Genomic DNA, 25,804 nt, shown 5'->3' on the forward strand with positions numbered 1-25,804 from the left:
GTTGCATATTGATGTATTTTGCCCATTTTTCTGTTGATACAGTCCTCTTTGGGATTTTATCTGTTGGTCTGTCATGAATGTTGCAGACATTTCTTCTCAATTTTTGTTCACTTTTTAACTCTGTGTAGTTTATTTTTACGTATGTTTGAAATTTTTATTAAAATCCCTATCAGAAGAAGTCTCCCCCCGGGCAGCCCGGGTGGCCCAGCGGTTTAGCGCTGTCTTCAGCCCAGGGTGTGATCCTGGGGCCCCGGGATTGAGTCCCACGTCAGGCTCCCTGCATGGAGCCTGTTTCTCCCTCTGCCTGTGTCTCTGCCTCTCTCTCTGTGTGTCTGTCATGAATAAATAAATAAAATCTTAAAAAAAAAAAAGGTCTCCTCCCCAAAATTAAATAAATAAAGGCTCCTCCATCCTAGTATTATACAAATAGTTACTTTTCTTTTTTTGTAGTTAATTCTCCAATTCATTAACAATCATTTTGACATATGTAATTTAAGGCAAAGATATGACTTAATCTTTTCCCAAATAGCTAACCTCTAATTCCTCCCATTGTGTTAAATTTATTATTTTTCCCTTTGTTAAAAACATATTATTAAATTTTGGTTAAATGAACCTAAAGTAGCTCTTGGTCAACTTTCTCCTATTCTGAGAGCCATTGTTAATTTGTTCTTTTCCTTTCAGGCTTTTCCCTTTCGCACCTAAACGCAAATACTTAGTTCGTAGCAATTTAGGTTTTTTCCTCCGTCCCTTAACTCATCATTATTCTTTCCACGAAGATCTATCTACCTTGTTCTTTCCGACACCAACGCGCCGTGTTACAGAACGCGCACGACCACGGCTTATTTGTCTCCCCTCTACCGACGCGTGACTACAAGGTCTCAATGTTTCCTTCTCTCTCACCACCGCTCCCCAGAACGACAGGGGCCCGAGCTTTCTTGCGCGCATGTGCAGGTGTCCAAGGGCTACATTCCTAAACATGGAATCGTTTTGAGTGTTTTTTTCATTTTGTGGGTCCTGGGGAACTACTGCAGTACGAGTACGTTGGGCGACAAACACCCCCAGACCAACAACCTGGCCCGAAAGAGACCCCGAATGGGTTCTCAGCCACTGACAGTTTTCCTCGTTTCAAAATGGACGCTGAATTTATTTTTTTACCTCGCAGATGCAACATTTCCCATCAACGAAACCAGAGGCACAACCATTCAAGCACCAAGCACCACAGCTAAGAAATTAGAGAAAGAAAAACCTCCTGCCGTAGGGGCAGTGACGCTTGCTTCCGGGAAGCGGACCGGAAGCCGCTCCTCGATTCTGCGTCAAACCCGACTTCAGGGGCCGTCGTAAAAGTGTCGCCCCTCGTTTCTTGGACCGGCTACAGGTTTCCGCTCGTTCTCCGGCCGGGGGTCTGGAACTGCGGGTGTCAGTTTCCCTCAAGATGGCGGATGAGGAGGCCGGGGGTGCGGAGAGGATGGAAGTCAGTACGGAGTTGCCCCAAACCCCTCAGCTACTGGCATCTGTAAGTCCTTGTAGGCAAGTTCCTTTTGTCCCCCCCAGTCCCTCCATACCGCGCTCTGGAGGATGTCGGGCTTCACCCCTTATGGCGGCTCTGGGGAGGGGGAGTCGTATGGATTGATCTGGAAGGAAGCCATCGAATAAAAGTTAGTCATTGCCTGCATTCCTGCCGGCCAACTCTACGGAATAGAATGACTTCGTCATTTGTTAGTCGTGACGAGTTCAGGCATGTCTCTATCCTTAAGTAGAAAGAAGTGATGTTACTAGAAGGTCTGGTGTGGGGGCTGAGGCGGGATTAGAGGAAAAAGCCATTTTCCGATAGACGCAATGCCAACCCCTCTTGAGGACAGGAATCCAGGACTCTGCACCTAATGTTAAATTGCATAGCTGGCTGGGTGGGGCCTGATAATGGCAGGGAATGCTGCCACTGTCAACTCATGTCAAGATATGGGGTGTAGGAATTGCAGTCTCTCATTTTAGTATCTTGAGAACCTCAGGCCTAACCCGTCGTCTGTCGCTTCTTATTAAAGGTTGAGAAGAAACTTCTAGACATTTCGAATCAGAGCAGTACCATTAATACCGCGATCTATACTTTGCCCTTGTGTTTTGAGAGAATAGGAAGGCAGACGGTGAGCAAATTGAGTGTATAGTCTGGCAACAGGGAGAAAGCAGATGAAGAGGATAAGAGCTAGGGGGCAATATTAGGGAACGTTCTGGATGTCCCTGGGCATCTAGTGGGGAGATATACAGGAAATATTCAGATACTGATTGCTGCATGATATTCAGAGTTTTATCACTTTGTCTTTGTTGCTGCATGTAGAAACATGTGGGATATACACCTCTTTCTGAAGTTTTTAGGTTACATTGTAGTTTTCGTTAAAAGCATTTTTGGACTATTTTAATCAGACACTTGAACGTATTTGTGGGTTTTTTGTTTTTTTTTGTTTTGTTTTGTTTTGTTTTGTTTTGTTTTGTTTTGTTTTTAGGGAATAGAGTGAGCTCCAGTATTAAGAATCCACCCTAGGGACTGGAGACTGGTTGGGATATAGAAACCAGGTAGGGAGGGAGTTGGAATAAGGGTTTGGCCACCGACTAGAGGAACCACCTTCTTTGTCAAATAGTAGTTCAACCTCATGTCACTGTTGCTATTGAAGGAGGAAGCATCTATTTGAGTTTATAAGAAATGAGAAGGTAGGGAAAACTGGGAAGCAACTGAAACGTCTGGTCTTAATGGTAGCTTTTGCTTTTTACATTTTAGAAGCAGTACAGAAACTGTGTGGACAGAAGTGTCATTGTAATTTTGTATTGCCAAAGGTGACTAGTGTTTATTTAAAGCTTTGATACATTAATTCCTTCCAGGTGGTACAGTAAAATCTCATCAGTCTGGACTCCACTTATTTTTAATTGGAGGTAATGGTACAGGATTCAAGCTAGAATTATGTTGCAGACTCTTCTGGAAATATTAGATTTCTTGGGGCAGAGCTGTAGGTTTTGCCAAAAGTGTAATAGCCTAAGGGAACTCACAGTTTAGTGGCACAGATAAGAAAAGTACCCAAAGAATTTTAATACAAGGTAGGGTGATATAAGTGTATGAAGACCTGTGACAAGCTTCATGATCACTATTTTTTTTTTTTTACCTTGGATCGCTCTTTCTGCCTGAGGATTCCAGATATCTCTTTATCTCCTTTTTCTTTTTAAAACTATTGTCTTCAATTTTATTCTGACAATAGAGTAAGATACTGGCTTTCCAGGTTACTCCTTCTTTGCTATGGAGTAAAATAAGCTTAGCGATCCTTTAACATTAGAATGATTTGTATTTTAAATCACCATTGGGAGTCAGGGAAAACAAAAATAATAAATATGGGACAGTTACAAGGTTTTAGAACTCTTACTAACTCCATTAGAGTCTTGTCCTTGATTATACTTTCTGTTTTCCTTAAACTTTCTTTTTAAACCGCTGGTCATTTCTCTGTCATATTGCTATCAAAAGCGCAAAGGCTCTCAAATTCCTAGTATCACCTAACATGCAATTAAGGTGAAATAATGGGTATGAATTATTGGACATTTATAGAAGTCTTTGCTTAAGAATCATTAGAGGAATTGATTTTGTAGGTCTAGGGTAGGGAATTTTTACAAGCATACCTTGCTGATTCTGAAGTCCTGGTCTGTAAGCCACACTTTGAGTTGAGTAAGACTCAGCTAGACATTTGGAAATTCTCAATATAGAGATTGTGAGACTAGGGAATGTCTTTGAGGAAGAATTGTGTGATGAGCGCATACAGGGACAGACATGGAGGGGTCGAGAGGGAAGGAAGAGAGGGAGAAAGACTAGGGACAAGAATGATTAGATTTCAGGGATAGAAGATGGAGGAAGAACCAGAGAAGGACCTAGAAAGGGAGCAGCCAAGCAGGAAGGAGGTGATGGTAGTACAGCGCCATAGGGTATAGTTTCTAGGATAGGGTGGCTTATTGGGTCCAGAAGATAAGGACTGAGAAAAACCGAGAATTCAGAGTATGTGGGGTGGTCTGACAGAACTACTGTCTTCTGTCTACTTTGACTAGATTTTCTTTCTTAAGTCAATCTCCAGGTGTTTCCTGGCTTGGTACTAAGGTGTTTTCTTTTTTCTGTCTACACCCTCTACCTATGTGATTTCATCCAGTTTTGTGGCTTTAGATACCATTGGTATGCATTCAGTTCCCAAATTTATATCTCTAGGTCTCACTTCTGAGCTCCAGATTCATGAGTCCAAATAATTGCCTACTTGACATAGCCACTTGGCTGTCATTGATAAGTGATTCAAACAGGGGGAACAATTAGGAAGCTAATGCTAAAACCTTAAGCCTTAGGGGATGGTGGTTTGTACCAGAGAGACATTGCTGACGATAAAGAGAAGTGGATAGATTTGAGAGAGATTTTAGGAGTATGGTAGAAGCAAAAAGATTTGCTAATGGATTAGGCATGAGGATAAATGGGAAGAAACAAATGACATCTGGATCCTCAGTTTTTGGTTTAAGCATTCATGGCCATGGTTATATCATATTCTTAAGAGAAAGGACCAGGTTTGAGGAGGGGAAATAAGGGAGGCTGATCAAGAATTTTGTTATCTGCCTCATGACACTTTCACGATAGCCCTCAAATACAACTCTGTCTCCACTCCACCTCTCTAGTCCTAGTCACCATCTGTTGCCTAGGCAACTGCAGTGCCCTCTTAACTGGTCTCTTTGCTTCCAGTTCTGCCCTCTTTCAGTGTATTCTCCACAGATCAACCAGAGTCATTTTTTTAAGACTATGTCAGATCATGTCAGCCTCCTGCCTAAATCTTTTAGTGGCTTCCCATTCTACTTGGAATAAAATCTAAACTCATTACAAACCTTTCAAGATCTCGCATGATCTGGCTCCTACATCTCCCCTTTCCTGTTATTTCTCCTCATTTAGTATTAGCCACACTGGCCTGTTGGTTTCTAAAACAAGCACAAGATCTGTCTTTCTTCAAGGCCCGTACCTTTACTTGCTGTTCTTTTTTCCAAGAGTGTTTTTCCCCCTGCTTTTTCTTGATATTTACCCAGTCTAAAAGATGGGTTCTTCTTATCCTTCTATGTGTGTAAGCACCCTGTTGATTTCCTTTACCGCACTTATTACAATCTGTAATTACTATGCTGTCTTTGTTATTTAAATATCATAAATAAATAAATAAATAAATAAATAAATAAATAAATAAATATCTGTGTCTCCCACCAGAATGTAACCTCCATGAAGACAAAGATCTTGTCTGGCTGGTCTACTGATATATCCCAGTATGCACTTGAAATAGACATTTATGTACTCTTAATGAATAACTGAGAATCAACATTAATGATTTATTTTAACAAGATTGCTAGTAATTGGGGGAGGGAGGTTGTGGATGGAGGATGGGAAGAGAAATGGGGGGGCATATTAGAGTAGTAGCTAATGGCATCCAGGCTGAAGGTGGGTGGAGGGGTGTAAGAAAGGCCAAAACAGGAATTCTGAGGAATTGGTGGGATTTGAGGTATTAAAAGTCATGATGGCATAAATGGAAGAACTGACCATTATGGTCAGTAAGGGGTTTTGGAGTTTGAGAGTGTGGAGACACATCAGGTTTTGTGATGGTAGAGCCAGATAGATGAGCATTTATTTGTGTGTTCCTAGAGCACCCTTTTCATACTCCTGTTGTATGCAGCATATCTCAGGTTGTCCTGAACGTAGCTTGTTTGCTATCTTTCCTTCTAGACAATAAACTCCTTGAGAGCATGAACTGTTTCTTGTTCACATCTGTATCTCCGGTACCTAACAGGTTGCTTTAAAATTGTTATTGAATGCATGAATGGGTAAATGAGTGAGGAGATAATAACTGAGGTGGAGTGGAGGTGGAGATAATAGGAAGTTAAAGAGATAATGGGAATTTATTTATTTCCCTTTAATGGGATAAAGGGAAGTTAAGAGATAATGAGGCTAAACATTTTAAAATTGAAAAGGGAATTTTAAAAAGAGTTAACATTATCAAGTTTTATTTAAATATAATAAAATGCTTCCATTTTGAACGTTTTGGCTGATGAGGTTTGATAAATGTATACACCTGTATAACTTACTAAGTTGGGGTGTAGAACATTTCCATTACTCTCAAAGTTATATTGTCTCCAAATGGGATTTTAGGATTATTTTTTAAATTTAATATTATTATTATGTGCAATAATCATTATGAAAATTGTGGAAAAAACTTATCTACAATCTCATATGTGTAGTGGATCTTTAAAAGATAAAAATTTGGGATCCCTGGGTGGATCAGCGGTTTAGTGCCTGCCTTCGGCCCAGAGCATGCTCCTAGGGTCCTGGGATCTGGTCTTGCATCAGGCTCCCTGCATGGAGCCTGCTTCTCCCTCTGCCTGTGTCTCCTCCTCTCTCTCTCTCTCTTTCTCTCTCTCTGGCTCTCATGAATAAATAAATAAAATCTTAAAATAAATAAATAAAATAAAAAATAAAAATTCGTCTTGCTGGTTGGCCGTAAAATATTGAGATGGGGAACCACCTGGCTCACTTGGTGGAGCATGTGACTCTTGATTTCACAGATGTAAGTTTGAGCCCCATGTTGGGTGTACAGATTACTTAAAAAAATTAAAATCCTAAAAATATAATAACATGCTGAAATATAGAAGAAGAAGTAAGAAGTTATATGTTATTTTCAGCAGTGGTTGATAGTTCTTAGAAATTGGAATCTGTATTATTTTTTATCCAGAGCGCTCTGGACACTTAGAATGAGAAAACTAGAATGAAAACCAAGGTCTCTTGTGTCCTAACTGAAGTGCTTTGTCACCAGATCATAACAAGACCTAGTGCCTGTTGTGTTTTCATCGTCATCTCCTAATTTCTGTTGTGGGCAGCTAAGGAAAATTCTGATTTTCAGTAATCAGGTTTTATAGACTCAATATGAATTTGAGGAATAAAACTGCAGATCAGAGTGATAGATTTGGTAATAGTCTAGGGAAGAATAGTAATTTAGTGTGGATGACCTGATGCTAAAGATGGACTACTTATGTTTTACAGTGTTTTGACATTGTCCTGTAAATAGGTTTTTGTCTTCAATACTGCATAAAGAAACTGGTTAGAAATGTGTGTAAATCAGTGATGCAGGATGAACTGTGTCCTGCCCATCCTCTCTTCATGTGTGCTGTCCTTAAGGGTCATTTCAGATTTCCCTTGCCATCATTTTACCCATTTCTCTACAAGTGCTAATCATATACTATGCTCTGTGGAACAATTTTCTTTAAACTTTTGACTCATTGCCTCAGATAACTTAAGACAAAATATTAAGACCTCTTTAGTCCCAGGTGATTTACTGTGAATTCCTTTGTGTTCTTTTAAGGTATTCTGAGTTAACATGCCTCCTTTGAAGAAACCATTGTTATTAGTTGGTTTTTTTTAAAGCATTTGATAACAGCCTTTTCTTAAATGTTAAGTTGTGCCCTCCCTATAATATGCTAAGTGCTTATGGAAATATGCTGTACTAAATAAATGTTTCTGAATGACTCTGGAAGAGTTATTGTGCTTCCCTAAGTGCCTACTTGCTATCCGGGAATGATATAGGCCCTGTCCAGGGTGGAGTCTGCTGTTAATCACTTGAATATAGTAATTCTCCTTTTAATAGTTTACTTAATGCCATTCTTCAGAACAAAGTCTATTTGACTTGTTTGGAGAAGTGGGGCTTAACCACTTACTCTGTCTTTATAGATTACCTTTTAAAATGCCTTTGAACTTTTGGTATTTATGGGTAAGCTAGAATGACTTGAGAACAGGGAAGAAAATCTATTAATTTATCCATTTATTTTTATATACACACATACTCTACATTGTAGTCTAAGAAAGGATTTTAGTCCATTTGCAAATATATATTCAATACAGTGGAAAGTAAATATAAGATGTATACTCCACAGTTTAGGAAAGCAGATTTCATTGTTCCAAATATTTCAAGGAGAGCTTAGAATTGGAGCAGGAACCTATGATCAGAGAAGAAAAAGGGAGAGAATGACTTAGGAGAGACAGAATGGTTTCAAAAATTAAATTCTGACAGCATGCTTATGTATTATCGTAAAAGAGGCCTTATTTGTCACATGACTATATTTGACCGTGGCTTATTTTATCAGTGCCATGAAGACATAGTATACTTACTTATCTTATTTACAAACAACACAAAGCTGGCAGGGATAAGAAATACGTTTTAGGACCCATACACAAAAAAATGTTAGTCTGAATAATTACATCAAAACTAACAAAGTGGGAAAAAAAGTGAAATTTAATCATGGTGAAATTATAACCTTATACTTAGGGCTAGGTATTTGTATATCGGACCAGGTCTCTTATATGTGATTGACCTAAGGGTTTTAGTTGTCTGCTAACTCACTAAGTCATAATGTGATGTGGCTGCTAAAAAAAAGAATGTGACCTTTTTGAGCAGTTTTGTGCACAGAATAAGGAAGGTAAGAAAAAATCCCACTCCTGTAGACAGCGGCACATTGTGCATGTTCCATAAAAGAATAATTAATATAAAGAGTAGTCTGAATACCATAGCATTAGGGATGGTTAGCCAAATATCATTTCTAGGGATGGACAGGTTTCTTTAGTTTCTATGTTCCACTATAACCGCAGAATGAAGAGACCGATGAGAGACTTAATAGTTATCATCATTTATTTGAAAGGCTGTTGGATGAAAAGAGCAGAATAAATTATATTGGATTATTTCAGGCAGCATAGCATAAGAATTACAGGAGGGTAGATTTTGGTTTAATTATGAGCTGAAAACATTGGCTGAAAGGAAGTGTTCAGACATGCTTAGGGAACTAATGATCAAGTATGTTATAGCTAGGGTCTTCTCATGGAGCAGTTTTACTAGGAATTTTGCTGTTACTGTTTTCTTGTTTTTAAGTTTTATGAATCTGTCAAATAGTGTTAGAAGAAAATTTTGTGTAACCAAAAGATTTTTTGATGCCTGGAGATACTTCAATTACACTCATCCAGTACTTGCTATGAACAGTTCTAGAGCCTCCATATTCTGTTATTACTTTAAAACAGAAGAATTGGAAAAAGTTTCAGGGCATCTGAAGCCTTTTAGATGTCAGCAGTTGTCTAAGGAAGGGTAAGTTGTGATTTAAACAAATGAAACATACTAAAAGTAAGTTCCTTTTTCAAAATGATGTTCCCAAACAGGCATCCAAGTCCCTGGGTCAGAATTGAGAACATATCTTTAATCTCCATGGGGATGAGGAAAATGTTTGGAATGTTTGGGAATTTAAATGTTGTGAGAACTTGTTTTTACAGAACAGTGAATTAAGGAAACCTTCTCTTAATTCCAAATGTTAAAACATATTTTTTTCCATCTGGACATTGAAATTAAAAATTCTTAATTTTATTCTTATCTGAAGTCGGTAAAGATATTAAAAACAACCAAACAAATAAGAAAATCAAATCTACTCCAGGCACCAATAATTCTGAACATGTCACCCAGTAAAAATACAGCCTGTGTACTTTTTCTTACCTAAAAAAAAAAAAAAAAAAAAAAAGACCCATCTTGGGATGCCTGGGTGGCTCAGTAGTGGAGCATCTGCCTTTGGCTCAGGTCTTGAACCTGTGGTCCTGGGATAGAGTCCCCCATCATGCTCCCTGCAGGGAGCCTGTTTCTCCCTCTACCTGTGTCTCTGCCTCTCTCTCTGGGTGTGTCATGAATAAATAAATAAAATCTTTATTTTTTAAAAAAGGACACATCTTAGTTGAAAAAGATTTTTTGTAGATGTGGCAATCATTTAGGAAAAAATTTTCATCAAAGTGTGAAATTATACTTTATCTTCTAGAAGAATTCTATAGTTTTAGAAGGCTTAATGTCAATATTTGCTTTGTTCTCTCTAGCAAGAAATTCATTAACATTTAGCAATGACTGAGAACTTTTTTTAAAAAAAGATTTTATTTATTTATTTAGAGAGACAGAGCCTGCAAACAGGGAGGGAGAGGGAGAAAATCTCTAGCAGACTCCTCACTGACTGTGGAGCCTAATGTGGGACTTGATCCCACAACCCTGAGCTCATGACCTGAGTGAAAATCATGAGTCAAACACTTATAATCAACAGAAACATCCAGGAGCTCCAAGAGAACTTTTATTAAGTACTTGTGGTAGGCCTTTGGTGACACAGAAATTTGGAAGGTGGTGTTCCTCCCCTTAGGGAATTTATAGTCTGGGTGAAAGCTAAGTGTACACATATAAAGATAACCAATGTTATTTGACAGAGGTATAGATACTGAATAATTACCTCCTTCAGTAAGTGCTATATTCGAGCTACAGGGGAGAGAGGTTTTCTTAGCTTCATCAGTGTAGTAGTCAAAGAGAAGGTGAGCTTTTTTTTTTTTTAATATATATTTTTTTATTGGAGTTCAATTTGCCAACATATAGTATAACACCCAGTGCTCATCCCATCAAGTGCCTCCCTCAGTGCCCGTCACCCAGTCACCCCATCCCCCCGCCTGCCTCCCCTTCCACTACCCCTTGTTCGTTTCCCAGAGTTAGGAGTCTCTCATGTTCTGTCATCCTCTCTGATATTTCCCACTCATTTTCTCTCCTTTTCCCTATAATCCCTTTCACTATTTTTTACAGTCCCCATATAAGTGAAACCATATGATGATTGTCCTTCTCTGTTTGACTTACTTCACACTCAGTATAATACCCTCCAGTTCCATCCATGTTGAAGCAAATGGTGGGTAGTCGTCATTTCTAATGGCTGAGTAATATTCTATTATATACATAGACCACAACTTCTTTATCTATTCATCTTTTGATGGACACTGAGGCTTCTTCCACAGTTTGGCTATTGTGGACGTTGCTGCTATAAACATTAGGGTGCAAGTGTTTTGGCTTTTCACTGCATCTGTATCTTTGGGATAAATTCCCAGTAGTGCAGTTGCTGGGTCGTAGTGTAGTTCTATTTTTAATTCTTTGAGGAACCTCCACACAGTTTTCCAGAGTGGCTGTACTAGTTCACATTCCCACCAACAGTGCAAGAGGGTTCCCTTTTCAGGAGGTGAGCTTGATAGACCTTAAGGAATAACCCCTGGTGGGGGTGGAAGGATGGAGACCCAGTGGTAAAATCACTGGAGAGGGCATTTAAGGCATCAACACCGAGACATCTGCCCAAATCAACCAACAGTATAAAGATAACATTTTAAAATATTAGTTCACAACAAGATGTGCAATTAAAGAATCTTTAGTAGTGGAATACCTGGATGGCTCAAGTGGTTGAGCTGCTCAGGGCCTGATCCTGGGGTCCAGGATCTAGTCCTGCATCAGGCCGTGCAGGGAGCCTGCTTCTCCCTCTGCCTGTGTCTCTGCCTCTCTCTCTCTCTGTGGCTCATGAATAAATAAATAAAATCTTAAAAAAAAAAAAAAAAAAAGAATCTTTAGTAGTATCCAGGAATGTCAGGCAGAAGTTACTGAAGAGGCTTCATTTGAAGGAAAAACATAAGGCAAAACTATGGTTCTTGTTTTATGATTAAAAGTGAAATTGATTAGTCTTAAGGGTAAATTTAAAATAACTGTACTTATATGTGATTGAGTACAATGAGCATTGAACTCTAGGAGTTAGAATCCTAACTTCTGTTCCTGACTCTGATACTAATTGTTTATTTGATTTTGGAAAAGCCTATTTACTTCTCCTTGTGACTCAGTTTTTTGCATCTGTAAAATGAGAGACTTTGAACCAGAAGATCCCTTAGGTTTTTGGTGACTGTCAAGTTTCTCATGTTCTTCAAAGTATTCTTCAAAAACTTGAACTAATTCTGTGCCTTCCATAATTAGAGAATACAGAAAATTTTTTGTTTGGTCTATGGCAGTAAATATACAGGATTTTTTTTTTCCATTTAGTACTGTTTGGAGAAAAGAACCTTAGGTATATAATAGAACATTATATATTCTTTATTTCATAGAGTTGTAGCTGGGTTTGTGGAGAAAACAAGTTGTTGGTCTATGCATACCTTAGAAAAGTTGGAGTTATAGTTGTTTTTTTATAAGGTTTTAGTTAAATACTTTGAATTTTACAATTAAAAAATCCCCTCCCCCAATTATGGAAAATATCACTAAGAATATTATTCATATTAGGTAAGCAAATGTACACATTCCATGAAAATATGCTAAACTCTCACTACCTACTGCTGTTAATTTTTTGGTGTATATTCCTTCTGATTTTTTTCCTCATATAAAATATTTAGCCAAGATGAGATTTTATACATACTGCTTTGAAACCTGCTTTACCAAACTCTATATTATTAATGCCTTTCTATATTATTAGTAAAGAATCATCTTTAGTACAGGTTCTTTTTTCTTTTTATTTTGAACTCATTTTAGACTTAGAGAAAATTTGCAAAAATAGCAGAAACAGTTTTACAGTTTTCTTTGTATCCTTCACACCTGCATTCCCTAATGTTAGCATCTTACATAACCATAATGTAATTATCAGGGACAGGAAATTAATATTGATAGTTACTAAACAATAGACCTTATTTGATTGTAATTGTTTTCCCACTGGCAATAAATATTTTTCTGTTCCAGGATCCTATCTAGGATCTCATACTACATTTAGTTGTTTCTCCTTTGTTTCCTCCAGTCTGTAATAGTGTCTCACTTTCTTCATAGTCTTTTGGAGTTCGTAACAGTGTCTTGTTCTTGTTTTGTTTTTTATGACCTTGACATTTTTGAAGAATTTTCAACAATTACCTTGTAGAATGTTCTCAATTTGGATTTGATGTTTACTCATGATTATAGTGAGGCTGTGCATTTTTAGCAAAAATAATACAAAAATGATAACATAACCCCAGTGAATCATATTAAGGTATTCTTAGTATCAGTATTCTTATTATTGGTGATACTGTATCTTAATCACTTGGTTAGTTTGGTATCTGCAGGGTTTCTCTAAAGTTATTATCTTTTCTCCTTGTCATTAATAAGTATCTTCAGGGAGATATTTTGAAACTATTTGACATCTCTTTTTTTGTTAAGATTTTTTTATTATTAAGTAATGTCTACATCACACGTGGGGCACAAGCTTACAACCCTGAGATCAAGAGTCACATGCTCTACCAACTGAGCCAGTTAGGTGCCCCTGGCATTACTTTAAATGGGCACATTATATCTTACAGGTTCTTTAGTGGTTTTTTTTTTTTCTTAATTGCAAAAGTATTCACCTTGTCTAAAAAAGTCAAACAGTATAACATTGTTTAATAAAACATGAAAATCTCTGGATTGTCTCCCCAGTTCCTTGTCTCCATGTAACTATTGTTAAAAGTTTGATGTTTCTTCTTTCAGATCTTTGTCTATGTTTAGGAAGCCATGTGCATAGATGTACATGTACATATGTTGAATTAGAAAACCTGAATATGTAGACATTTTTAAAGTCTACATAATTTAGGATTTTTTCAAAAATGAAATTATTTTAAACCTGCTTTTACCACTCTGTAGTTATTATGACATTCTGACTGCATAGTATGGGTGTACCTTTATTGATAGGTATTTATGTGGACTTCATTTTTTCACAGTTACAAGTGACATTATAAGAACACTCTGGAAAAAAAAAAAAGAACACTCTGGGTAAGTGTAGCTAAATGATAGATTATACAATTTCTTAAACTATTCCCCTAACGATGGACATTAAAGGTTTAGTTTTTTTTTGTTATGAATAACTTTCTACACATATGTGTAGATTGAAAAAGCTTTAAAATGATTTTTTAATCATATTTGGTAAAAAATCACCCTTTATAAATGGTAAAAATTGTGACACCTGCGTGGCTCAATGGTTGAGCAGAGCTCTACCTTCAGCTGAGGCCAAGTCCCACATTGGGCTCCCTGCATGGAGCCTGCTTCTCCCTCTGCCTGTGTCTCTGCCTCTCTCTCTCTCTCTCTGTGTCTCTCATGAATAAATGAATAAAATCTTTTAAAAAATTGTAAAAATCTCCCTTTATAGATAGTATCATACTTAACTATTCTCTACCTTTTGTTTGTGTGTAACAGTATAACTTTTTTTCTTTAAGATTTTATTTATATTTCTTCTACGTATGTATTGAATCAGATGGTATTTGTCTTTGACTAACTTGTTTAGCATTATACTCTCTAGCTCCATCTATGTTGTTTCACATGGCAAGATTTCATTCTTTTTTATGGCTGAATAATATTATATTGTATATATATGCACCACATTTTCTTTGGAGATGTTGTGCTTAGAATATCTGTCGTTTACAGAAAGTGCCATGTTGAAGTCTCCCAGTATAAGTGTATTATTATCTAAGTATGTCTTAACTTTGGTTGTTAATTGATTGATATACTTGGCAGCTCCCACATTAGGGGCATAAATATTCATGATTGTTAGATCCTCTTGTTGGATAGATCCTTTAAGAATGATATAATGTCCCTCTTCATCTCTTACTACAGTCTTTGAGATAAACTTTAATTTATCTGATATGAGGATTGCTACCCCTGCTTTCTTTTGAGAACCATTTGAATGGTAAATGGTTCTCCAACTTTTCATTTTCAGGCTGGAGGTGTCCTTAGGTCTAAAATGAGTCTCTTGTAGACAGCAAATAGATGCGTCTTGCTTTTTTATTCAGTCTGAAACCCTGCACCTTTTGATGGGATCATTAAGCCCGTTCACGTTCAGAGTTACTATTGAAAGATACGAATTTAGTGTCATAATACGTATTCAGTCCCTGTTTTTGTGAATTATTTCTTTGGCCTTTCTCTTTCTTTTACATAGTTCCCCCTTAATATTTCTTTCTTTCTTTTTTTTTTTTTTAAGATTTATTTATTTATTTATTTATTCATGATAGACATAGAGAGAGAGGCAGAGACACAGGAGGAGGGAAAAGCAGGCTCCATGCCGGGAGCCGGACGTGGGACTCAATCCCAGGACTCCAGGATAGCACCCTGGGCCAAAGGCAGGCGCTAAACCACTGAGCTATCCAGGGATCCCCCCCCACCCCTTAATAATTCTTGCAGAGCTGGTTTGGTGGTCACATATTCTTTCAGTTTCTGCCTATCTTGGAAGCTCTTTATCTCTCCTTTTATTCTGAATGAGAGCCTTGCTGGATAAAGTATTCTTGGCTGCAGATTCTTCTCATTTAGGATGAGACCCTGAATATATCCTGCCAGGCCAGAAAGGTCTCTGTGGAGAGGTCTGCAGTTAACCTAATACTTCTCCCCATATAGGTTAGGGATCTCTTGTCTCTTGCTGCTTTAAGGATCTTCTCTTTATCTTTGGAATTTGCAAGATTCACTATGAAATGTCGGGGTATTGAGTGGTTTTTATTGATTTTAGGGAGGGATCTCTCTGTTTCCTGGATCTGAATGCCTGTTTCCCTCCCCAAATTAAGGAAGTTCTCAGCTATGATTTGTTCAAATACAATTTCTGGTCCTCTGTCCCTTTCAGTGCCGTCTGGAACGCCAATTAAACATAGATTTTTCCTTCTGATGCTGTCATTTATTTCCCTTAGCCTTTCCTCGTGGTCTTTTGTTTTTCTCTTTTTTCCTCAGCTTCGTTCCTTGCTATCAACTTGTCTTCTATGTCACTCTTCTACCTCATTAACCCTCGTCGTTAGGTCCTCCAGTTTGGATTGCATCTCATTTAATTGATTTTTAATGTTGGCCTGATTAGATCTAAAATCTGCAGTCATGAAGTCTCTTGAATCCATTATGCTTTTTTCCAGAGCCACCAGTAACTTTATTTTATTTTATTTTTTATTTATTTATGATAGTCACACAGAGAGAGAGAGAGAGAGAGAGAGAGAGAGGCAGAGACATAGGCAGAGGGAGAAGCAGGCTTCATGCACCGGGAGCCCGACATGGGATTCGATCCCGGGTCTCCAGGATCGTGCCCTGGGCCAAAGGCAGGCGCCAAACCGCTGCGCCACCCAGGGATCCCCCACCAGTAACTTTATAATCGTGCTTCTGAATTGGCTTTCTGACATCGAATTGTAATCCAAATTCTGTAACACTGTGGGAGAGAGTATTGTTTCTGGTTCTTTCCTTTGTGGTGAGTTCTTCTTTGTAGTCATTTTGCTCCCTTTAGAGTGGCTAAAAACAAGTTGTACTAGAAAAAGGAAGGGAAAAAAGGGGGAGGGGGGACAAACAAAGAATAAAAAACAAAAACAAAACAAGGTGTATCCTTTGGTTCTATAGGCTGTAAATCCCAGGACTTCCCCTGGAGCTTTCCAGTGCTGCTCTGTCAAGAACTTGCTCTTCCCCTGTCCTTCCAGCTGGTCTTCTGGGGGAGGGGCCTGCTGTGCTGATTTTCAGGTGTGTGCACCTGGGGGAGCTGCCATGCCCCCTGCCAGGTGCACGGCTCAGTGGGAGCTGTTTGTCCTGTGAGGCCCCTGTTCCCTGGTGGCCACGCTCTGTCCCAGGCACAGGGTGACACCAGGAGGAACAAGACTGGCAGCGGCCAGCTCTCCAGTCCTAGAGTCAGCTCCCGCAGTAACTACCCCAGTCTCCAGGTCCACACTGGCCAGGATGCTCCCGTGGGGGTGGGGGGGGGGCGGCGGCGCTGATCTGCACAGCTTGGGGGCGCCTGGGGGCAGGAGCGTCCTCACTGGGCTGTGTCCCCCAGCGCCCTGGGCTCTGGGGCCTGCGCCGCTGGAATCGCGCTCCCAGGGCCGGGGCCGCGCAGCCCCCTCCGAGCTGAGCCGCCGACTGAGCTGTTCCAGGGAACAGCCCTTTACCAAGCTCGGCCCACTGGGTGTGGCGTGCTCTCCCCCAGGGTGCACTTTCTCTAGTGATCCCCGGAACCTGGAGGATCCACTGCCCCTCCTGGGATCCTGCCCGAGTTCCCTGCGAGCACCTTTCCATCCAGGAAGATTGGTAAAGTTCCTGCTTCTCTGGGCCTGGGCTTTCCTGTTCTGGAGGCTCTTGCCGCCTGGCCTTAGCCCGGCTCTTGTGGGGACCCCTCCCCCACTGGATTCTTTTTTATTTATATTTTTTCCATCTTCCTACCTTGTTAGAAGCATGAAATCTTCTCACTGTAGCATTCCAGCTGTTCTCTCTTTAAATCTCAGGCCAAATTCATAGGTTTTCAGGATGATTTAAAAGTTATCTAGGTAAGTTGGTGGGGACAGGTGACTTGAGGACTCTACTCTTCCACCATCTTGCCCCACCCCCTCTGAACCACATTTTCTTTATTCATTCATCAGCCGGCAGGCATTTGGGTGCTTCAATATCTTTGCTATTGTAAATACTCCTGTAAATACAACATTGCATCCATCTTTTTGAATTAGTTTTCTTGTATTCTTTTGGTAAATATCCAGTAGTGCGATTGCTAGATCATAGGGTAGGTCTATTTTTAGGTTTTTTTAAAAAATTTATTTGAGAGAGAGAGAGAGCTTGAGAAGGAGTAGAGGGAGAGGGAGAAGCGACTTCCTGCTGAGCAGGGAGTTTGATCCTGGGATCACGATCTGAGTGGAAGGCTACGCCCAACCAGCTGAACCACCCAGGTGCCCCTATTTTTAACCTTTTGAGAAACCTCCATAACAGTGTTTTCCACAGTGGCTGCATCAGTTTGCATTCTTACCAACAGTGAATGAGTGTCCTTTTTTCCCCACGTCTTCACCAACACCTATTGTTTCTTGTATTGTTGATTTTAGTCTTTCTGACATATATGAGGTGATATCTAATTGCACTTTGATTTGTGTTTCTCTGATAAGTGATGATGAGCATCTTTTCATGCTTCTGTTGGCCATCTGCATATCTTTTTTGGACAAATATCTGTTACATTAAAAGAATCGTTCACCATAATCCCAAGTGGGATTTATTCTTGGGTTACAAGAGTGGTTCAGTATTCACAAGTCAATCAGCATGTTACATCACATCAATAAAAAGGGTAAGAACCATATGATCATTCCAATAGATGCAGAAAAGGCATTTGACAAATTAGAGCCTCCATTCATGATAAAACAATAAAGTAGGTTTAAAGGAAACATACCTCAATATAATAAAGGCCATGTATGAAAACCCCACAGCTAATATCATCATTAATGGGGAAAAACTGAGAGCTTTTCTCCTAAAGTCAGGAACAAGACAAGGATGTTCAGTATCACTACTTTTATTCAACATAGTACTGAACATCCTAGCCACTGCAATCAGACAGCAAAAAGAAATAAAAGGCAACCAAATCAGAAAGGAAGAAGTAAAACTTTCACTATTTGCAGATGACATGATGCTATATATAGAAAACCCAAAAGACACCACATGGCAGAATTGATATATGAATTCAGTAAAGTTACAGGATACAAAATCAATGTACAGAAATCTGTTGCATTTCCATACACCAATAACGAAGCAGCAGAAAGAGAATTTAAGGAAACAATCATATTTATAATTACATCCAAAATAATAAGATGCCTAGGAATAAACCTAACCAAAAAGGTGAAAAACCTGTACTCTGAAAACTAAAATACTGATGAAAGAAATTAAAGACAGCACAAGGAAATGGGAAAGGCATTCCTAGCTCATGGATTGGAAGAACAAATATTCTTAAAATGTCTATACTACCCAAAGCAATCTGCAAATTTAATGTAATCCTTACCAAAATACCAACAGCATTTTTCACAGAACCAGAACAAATTATGCTAAAATTTGTATGGAACCACAAAAGACCCTAAATAGCCAAAGCAAGAAGAAAGGCAAACTGAAGCGTCAGAATTCGGGACTTCGCGTTATATTACAAAGCTGTCGTAATCAAAACAATATGGTATGGTACTGGCACAAAAATAGACACATAGATCAATGAAACAATAGAAAATCCAGAAATAAACCCCCAATTATATGGTCAATTAATTTTTGACAAAACAGAAAGACTATCCAATGGGACAAAAACAGTCTCTTCTACAAATGGTGTTGGGAAAACTGGATAGAGAAGGAGGAAATTGGACCACTTTCTTTTTTTTTTTTTTTAAAGATTTATTTTTTTTTTTATGATAGATGTAGAGAGAGAGAGAGAGGCAGAGACACGGGAGGAGGGAGAAGCAGGCTCCATGCCAGGAGCCTGACGTGGGACTCGATCCCGGGACTCCAGGATCATGCCCTGGGCCAAAGGCAGGCGCTAAACCGCTGAGCCACCCAGGGATCCCCGGACCACTTTCTTACACTATGCACAAAAATAAGTTCAAAATGGATTAAAGACCTAATGTGAGGCACACCTGGGTGGCTCAGTTGGTTATGCATTGAACTCTTGATTTCTGCTCTGTTCATGATCTCCAGGTTGTTGAGCTCCCTCCCCTCCCTGCAGTCAACTTGTCCCTCTTTGCTTCCCCCCCATTCCTCCAACTCCCATGCTCTCTCTCAAATAAAATCTTAAAAAAAAAAAAAAAAAAAAGACCTTAATGTGAGACCTGAAAGCATAAAAATCCTAGAAGAGAACACAGGCAGTAACTTATTTGACATTGGCAATAGCAACTTCTTTCTAGAAATGTTTCCTGAAGCAAAGGAAACAAAAGCCAAATAAGCTATTGAGACTTCATCAAAATAGCTTCTGGGCAGTAAAGGAAATAATCAACAAAGCTAAAAGGCAGTCTATAGAGTAGAAAAATGTTTACAAATGACATATCCAATAAAGATTTAGTATCCAAAATATATAAAGAATTTATAAAACTCAATATCCAAAAGCCAGTTTACATAAAGTCAATTTACATAAAGTTTTTAAAAGGTGAACCTATTTATGGTTGGCATGTTGAGCTGCGGGAGAGCAAACACAGCCTTATATGTAATCAAGTATCTATAACTTTGTTACCTGTTATGGAACTTTATGTAAATTTTTAATTCCAAGTATATGTTAGCTTATAAAACTCCTAGAACAAGTTTTATGAGTTTATCATAGCTAAATAAAACTTTTATTTCTTTGCCCTGAAAATTGTTTTTAACATTTTAAGGGGACACCTGCTAATTTAAGGTATAGTGAACACTTATATGTTCACCTTGTCAAAACTATGATTTTGTACAAATTATTTAGCCTTTGTTCTTACAGACTAAGAGTTATAATTTTCCATCCCTATTGATTTTTCTAGGGTTCCTTCATTCTGTTGATAATATGTTGCCTACATAACATTGCCCAGTGGACTGAGCAGTCAGTTTCATAGCTTGAGACAAGGGTGTTCCTTTCCCAAAATGGCTAGGGCCTTAGCTACATAGATAACTTGTGGGCGGATGTTCTATGCCCTATTGGCAACTTGGATTAGTACATGATGAATAAACTTCTTAATTACCTTCTCTTTCTGTGTAATTTCACAGAAGGTGTAGCTAGATTCAAGAAGCAAAGGCATGTTCATTTTAACATATACCTATGGGGATCCCTGGGTGGCGCAGTGGTTTGGCGCCTGCCTTTGGCCCAGGGAGCGATCCTGGAGACCCAGGATCGAGTCCCACATTGGGCTCCCGGTGCATGGAGCCTGCTTCTCCCTCTGCCTGTGTCTCTGCGTCTCTCTCTCTCTCTCTCTCTCTCTCTCTCTCTGTGACTATCATAAATCAATAAAAATTTAAAAAAAGTAAAAATAACATATATCTATTCAAAAACTCCTCTTTATTATTTGGCAGTATGAAAGATTTGAAAAATTGATAGTGAGTAGCTGAATTGGATATCAGTTGTGTTTGTTTTAAGAGCAGAAGATTTTAATTTTTATTAAGTCTATTTTACCCTTTTTTAAAAATGCTTGGTGCTTCCTCTGCCCTGTTCAAGAAATCTTTTTTTTTTTTTTTTTTTTTTTAATTTTATTTATTTATGATAGGCACACAGTGAGAGAGAGAGAAGCAGAGACATAGGCAGAGGGAGAAGCGGGCTCCATGCACCGGGAGCCCGACGTGGGATTCGATCCCGGGTCTCCAGGATCGCGCCCCGGGCCAAAGGCAGGCGCCAAACCGCTGCGCCACCCAGGGATCCCCCTGTTCAAGAAATCTTGACCCATCCCAAGATGTCAAGAGTTTTCTTCTATGTTTTCACCAAGAAGTTTTATGGTTTTGGCTTTTATTTATTTATTTTTAAATATTTTATTTATTTATTTGAGAGAGAGAGGAGTGGGGGCGGGGGTAGAGGGAGAAACAGACTCCCTACAGAGGAGAGAGCCTGAAGTGCTGCTCAGTCCCAGGATCCTGAGATCATGACCTGAGCCAAAAGCAGATGCTTAACCAACTGAGCCACCTAGGTGTCCCTGGTCTTGGCTTTTATATTTAAGCCTGTGGTTCATTTCAAATTAATTTTTGTATATGACATGGAGTATGGAATGAAGTATTTATTTATTTGTTTGTTTATTTACTTATTTATTTATTTATTTATTTAATTTAAATAAGTAGGCTCCACACCCAGTGGTGAGCCCAGCACGGGGCTTCAACTCCTGTCCTGAGATCAAGACCTGAGCTGAGATTGAGAGTCCGATGCTTAATTGAGCCACCCAGGCACCCCAGTGGCTCTTCTTTTTGTTTTAAACTATATACTTTGAAATTCATTTTTAAAATTTACATAAATTTAATAATTTTTTATTATACAGTTTTGACATTTGTCAGCAGTTGTGTAACCATCATCATAATATAGATATATAACAATTCCATTGCACTCAAAAATTCCCTCACTTCAGAGGCAGCTGAGTGGCTTAATCAGTTAGTTCAGTTCATGATTTCAGGGTCCTGGGATCACTCTAAGCTGGACTACCTGCTCAGCAGGAGAGTCTGCTTCTCCCTCTGCTCTTCCCTTTGCTCATGCTCTCTCTTTCTCTCACTGTCTCTCAGATAAATAAATAAAATCTTTTAAAAAATTCTCACTTCTACTTTGTAATAAACCCCTGGCAACCACTATGCAGTCCTCCATCTTGATAGTAGTTTCTTCTTTTCCAGATTTCAGATAAATGGAATCATGCAGTACGTAGCCTTTAAAATTTTTTTAGAATATAACTTTAATGTGTACAAATACGAAACTATGTATAAATGCCACTTTTTACATAACTATGAGACAAACATGAAATACCAATAAAACCAGAAAGCCGGCCCACTTCAAATCAATAATATTAATTTAATTGGAAGGATGTTAAGTGCAACTAAATTGTCAGTGCTAGGTTGATACTAGAGATCTGTGCACTCAATCGTCTGTTTCCCTTAGTTCTGTTCATTTAAGCTTGCTGTTCCTGAATGGCATTGAAAGTTGGTCAGGCTGGGCTGGTCGGATGGTTTAGGATAAACATACCTCACAGTTAAGCTCAAATGGCCAGTAAGTAATCCGCAAATGTCATTTTTTTAAAGATTTTTTATTTATTTATTCATAGAGACACAGAGAGAGAGAGAGGCAGAGACACAGGCAGAGGGAGAAGCAGGCTCCATGCAGAGAGCCTGACGTGGGACTCGATCCAGGGTCTCCAGGATCATGCCCTGGGCTGCAGGTGGCGCTAAACCACTGTGCCACCGGGGCTGCCCCCTAAATGTCATTTTTAACAGGACATTTATTGATACTTGGAAAACTGTCTTGTTTGATTGAAGGTAAGAGTGGAAGGGTGGTGTTATTGAAACCTGCATATAGTGTCAATGACATATTGTGAGAATCAGGAATTTGCCATAGAGATGAGCTCTGCTTAGTTCACACAGATCCTGGCACAGTGATTATGTCCCCAGTTGCTAAGAGGCAGTGCATAGCCTTTTGAGTTTGACTGCTTTTACAATAATGGATTTTGCATGTATTGATAACTTATTTTTATTGCTGAGGAGTATTCCATAGTTTGTAACACCAAACTATGTTTGTTTATAATTCACTAGCTGAAGAACAGTTAGGTTATTTCTCAGTTTTGTCAATTTAAAGCTGCTATAACATTCAAGTTTTTGTGTGAATATAAGTTTGTTTGTTTAAGATTTTATTTATATATTCACGAGAGACACAGAGAAAGAGAGAGAGGCAGAGACCTCGTCAGAGGGAGAAGCAGGCTCCATGTAGGAAGCCTGATGTGGGACTCAATCCCAGGACTCTGGGATCACACCCTGAGCCAAAGGCAGGCACTCAACTTCTGAGCCACCCAGGCGTCCTATAAGTTTTCATTTCTTAGGTAGATACCTAGGAGTTTGCTGGGTTATAAGGTAAATATATTTTTAACTATAAAGAAACTACCAAACTCTTTTGTAAAGTGGCTATACCATTCTCAGTTCCTACCAGCATTTTCCTTTTCCAGTTTTCTGCATCCTTGTTAATACTTAGTATTGTCAAAAAAAAAAAAAAAACTTAGTATTGTCAGGTTTTTATTTTATTTTTTACCTACACCTTAATAGGTTGTGTAGGGGTAGCTCACTGTCATTGTCATTTGTATTTCTCTGATGACTAATGATACTGAGATATTTTCATGTACAAATAAACATGGCAAATAAGCCATCTGTAATAGTTTCTTTTGAAGAGCAGAAGGATTTTTTTTTAAATTTTTATTTATTTATGATAGTCACAAAGAGAGAGAGAGGCAGAGACACAGGCAGAGGGAGAAGCAGGCTCCATGCACCGGGAGCCCGATGTGGGATTTGATCCCGGGTCTCCAGGATCGCGCCCTGGGCCAAAGGCAGGCGCTAAACCGCTGCGCCACCTAGGGATCCCCCGAGCAGAAGGATTTAGGTTTACTTTTGATGAGTTGAATTTATCCATTTTCTTTTATGTTTAGTGCTTTTGGCATTCTAAAAACTCTTTTGCACTCATTCATTTTGATTTCTCAGTAAATGTTATGGTTCCTTAAAACAATTAAACTAATAGTGTGGGGGAATGCTTTGTCTATACAATCCCTGACTGGTAATAGAATTGTCTTCACAGACCAGGAGTTTGCCCATTCCAGAAGGGAAGGGTAATTTTCATCCACTTCAGCTGTTCTTTCTTTTTCCAGGTATATGTGGTATATGGGCAACTACTTATTTCCAAGGCTTTTTTTTTTTTTTTAAATTATTCACTCTCCTTTTGTATTGGTGAGGGATAAAATAATATATTGAAAATCACTTTCTCTGAAATTATAGAATCATGCCATTATTTGTCCCCCTATATCTTCAAGAGGAAACTTGTAACAAAGACTAATTTTCATTTTCTTTCAGTGGTGGGATCAGCAAGTTGATTTTTATACTACTTTCTTGCACCATTTGGCACAGTTGGTGCCAGAAATTTATTCTGCTGAAATGGACCCAGACTTGGAAAAGCAGGAGGAGAGTATACAAATGTCCATATTCACTCCACTGGAATGGTACTTATTTGGAGAAGATCCAGATATTTGCTTAGAGAAATTGAAACACAGTGGAGCATTTCAACTCTGTGGAAAGGTATTCAAAAGTGGAGAGACAACATATTCTTGTAGGTAAGAATTAGAAATTTACAGGATTGGTTATAATTTCAGACTTGGTATTTTGTACTTATTTTGTGATGTTTTTTTTTTTTTTGCTTATTACTATTTATAATATAATTAATCATACTTAATTTCCTTTTATTATGCAGTTATAAGTCTGTTTTTGCTTATACAGCTTCTTTTTGCATATATGATTTAAACAGTTGTCTCACTTTCTTATTTTCTCTAAAAGTATATAAGTGATGGCATTTTACCTTGTTTGTAATATAGTCCACATAATTTTATCTGAAACTCTAGCACCAGGTATATTTCAGAATTCTGAATACTTCTCCATCAGTGTCAGGGCAGGATCCTACCATCAGACATAGCATTTCTGTAAGAAATCTATGAATATTCACAGTAAGGGTATAAATAAAGTCTATAGTCTCATGTCATTTCAGGTCAGTTTTTGCTACCAAGTGAGATTTGGTGTCAAGGGATTGTGGGCTTTTAGAAACAGAATTCATTTGAATAGAAAAGGTCATTGGTAGGGGAACTGGAAGCAGCTTTAGGCTTTTTGCCCTTTGTGAGAGTGGGTGCCTTACACATCAGCATGGCACAGAGAATGATAGCCTTAAGTTTTCATCTTGTAGATCTTAGCTGCCTTCTAGGTTTGTTTTTGCTTTTTTAAGATTTTATTTATTTATTTGACAGAGAGAGAGAAAGAGAGCGAGAGAGAGAGAGAGAGAGCAAAGTAGGGAGAGAGGCAGGCAGAGAGAAAGAGGGAGAAGCAGGCTCCCAACTGAGCAGGGAGTCTGATGTGGGGCTTGATCCCAGGACTTTGGGATCATGACCTGAGCTGAAGGCAGACACCTAACCAACTGAGCCACCCAGGCACCCCTGCCTTCTAGTTTTAATGGATTTTTCTCCCGTTTATTAGAGGTAGTTCAGGTTAGGAGTGAATTTTTAGACTTTATAAACTCAGAGAATTGGTTTGGGCTTCATTATAATTCCAGATTTGACTAGTTTAGATATAGTTAACAGTTTAGAACATAATATCTTTATCCTGTTCTTTTCTCAGGAAAAAGTCAGCTTTGTATTTTGTGCACTATTTTGCTACATAGATAGTAAGGTTTGTTTATTTTCTTAAATATATTTTAGCTGACGCCCAATTAGTTTCAGCTAAAGCATAATAGACATTTGTAGATCTCACTTCCCTGAAAGTGTCATGGAGACATTTTAAATTGTGAAAACTTGGGGAAATGGTACTGGCGTCTAGTGGGTAGAGGCCAAGGTTGCTGCTTAAGCATCCTCTGATGCATGGGACAGTCTCTTCTATCTCCAGTAAGTAATTACTCAGTTTGGAATGTCAGTACTGTTAAGGTTGAGAAATTCTGCTCTAAATAGGTCAGTAGATCATGTATATTTTTGAGAGTATGATTAGGCGATCTTTATTTC

At 38.6% G+C, this 25,804-nt stretch overlaps 1 protein-coding gene across 3 annotated transcripts in view; it reads left to right on the plus strand.

Moving 5' to 3' along the window:
• Positions 1-1,327: 1,327 nt before the first annotated feature.
• Positions 1,328-25,804, plus strand: part of UBR1 (ubiquitin protein ligase E3 component n-recognin 1) — a 146,665-nt gene continuing 122,188 nt past the window's right edge. For 2 of the 3 annotated variants that reach the window (XM_041742563.1, XM_041742565.1), the window contains exons 1-2: positions 1,328-1,513; positions 24,123-24,379. In XM_041742563.1, the coding sequence (XP_041598497.1) occupies positions 1,433-1,513; positions 24,123-24,379 (338 nt within the window). In that variant the 5' untranslated portion in view covers positions 1,328-1,432. Of the gene's footprint in view, positions 1,514-13,591; positions 13,644-24,122; positions 24,380-25,804 lie in introns of all 3 variants that reach the window. The other variant, XM_041742566.1, reaches the window with a different exon arrangement.

This window comes from Vulpes lagopus, chromosome 2, assembly GCF_018345385.1.
Source record: "Vulpes lagopus strain Blue_001 chromosome 2, ASM1834538v1, whole genome shotgun sequence".
Taxonomy (NCBI): domain Eukaryota; kingdom Metazoa; phylum Chordata; class Mammalia; order Carnivora; family Canidae; genus Vulpes; species Vulpes lagopus.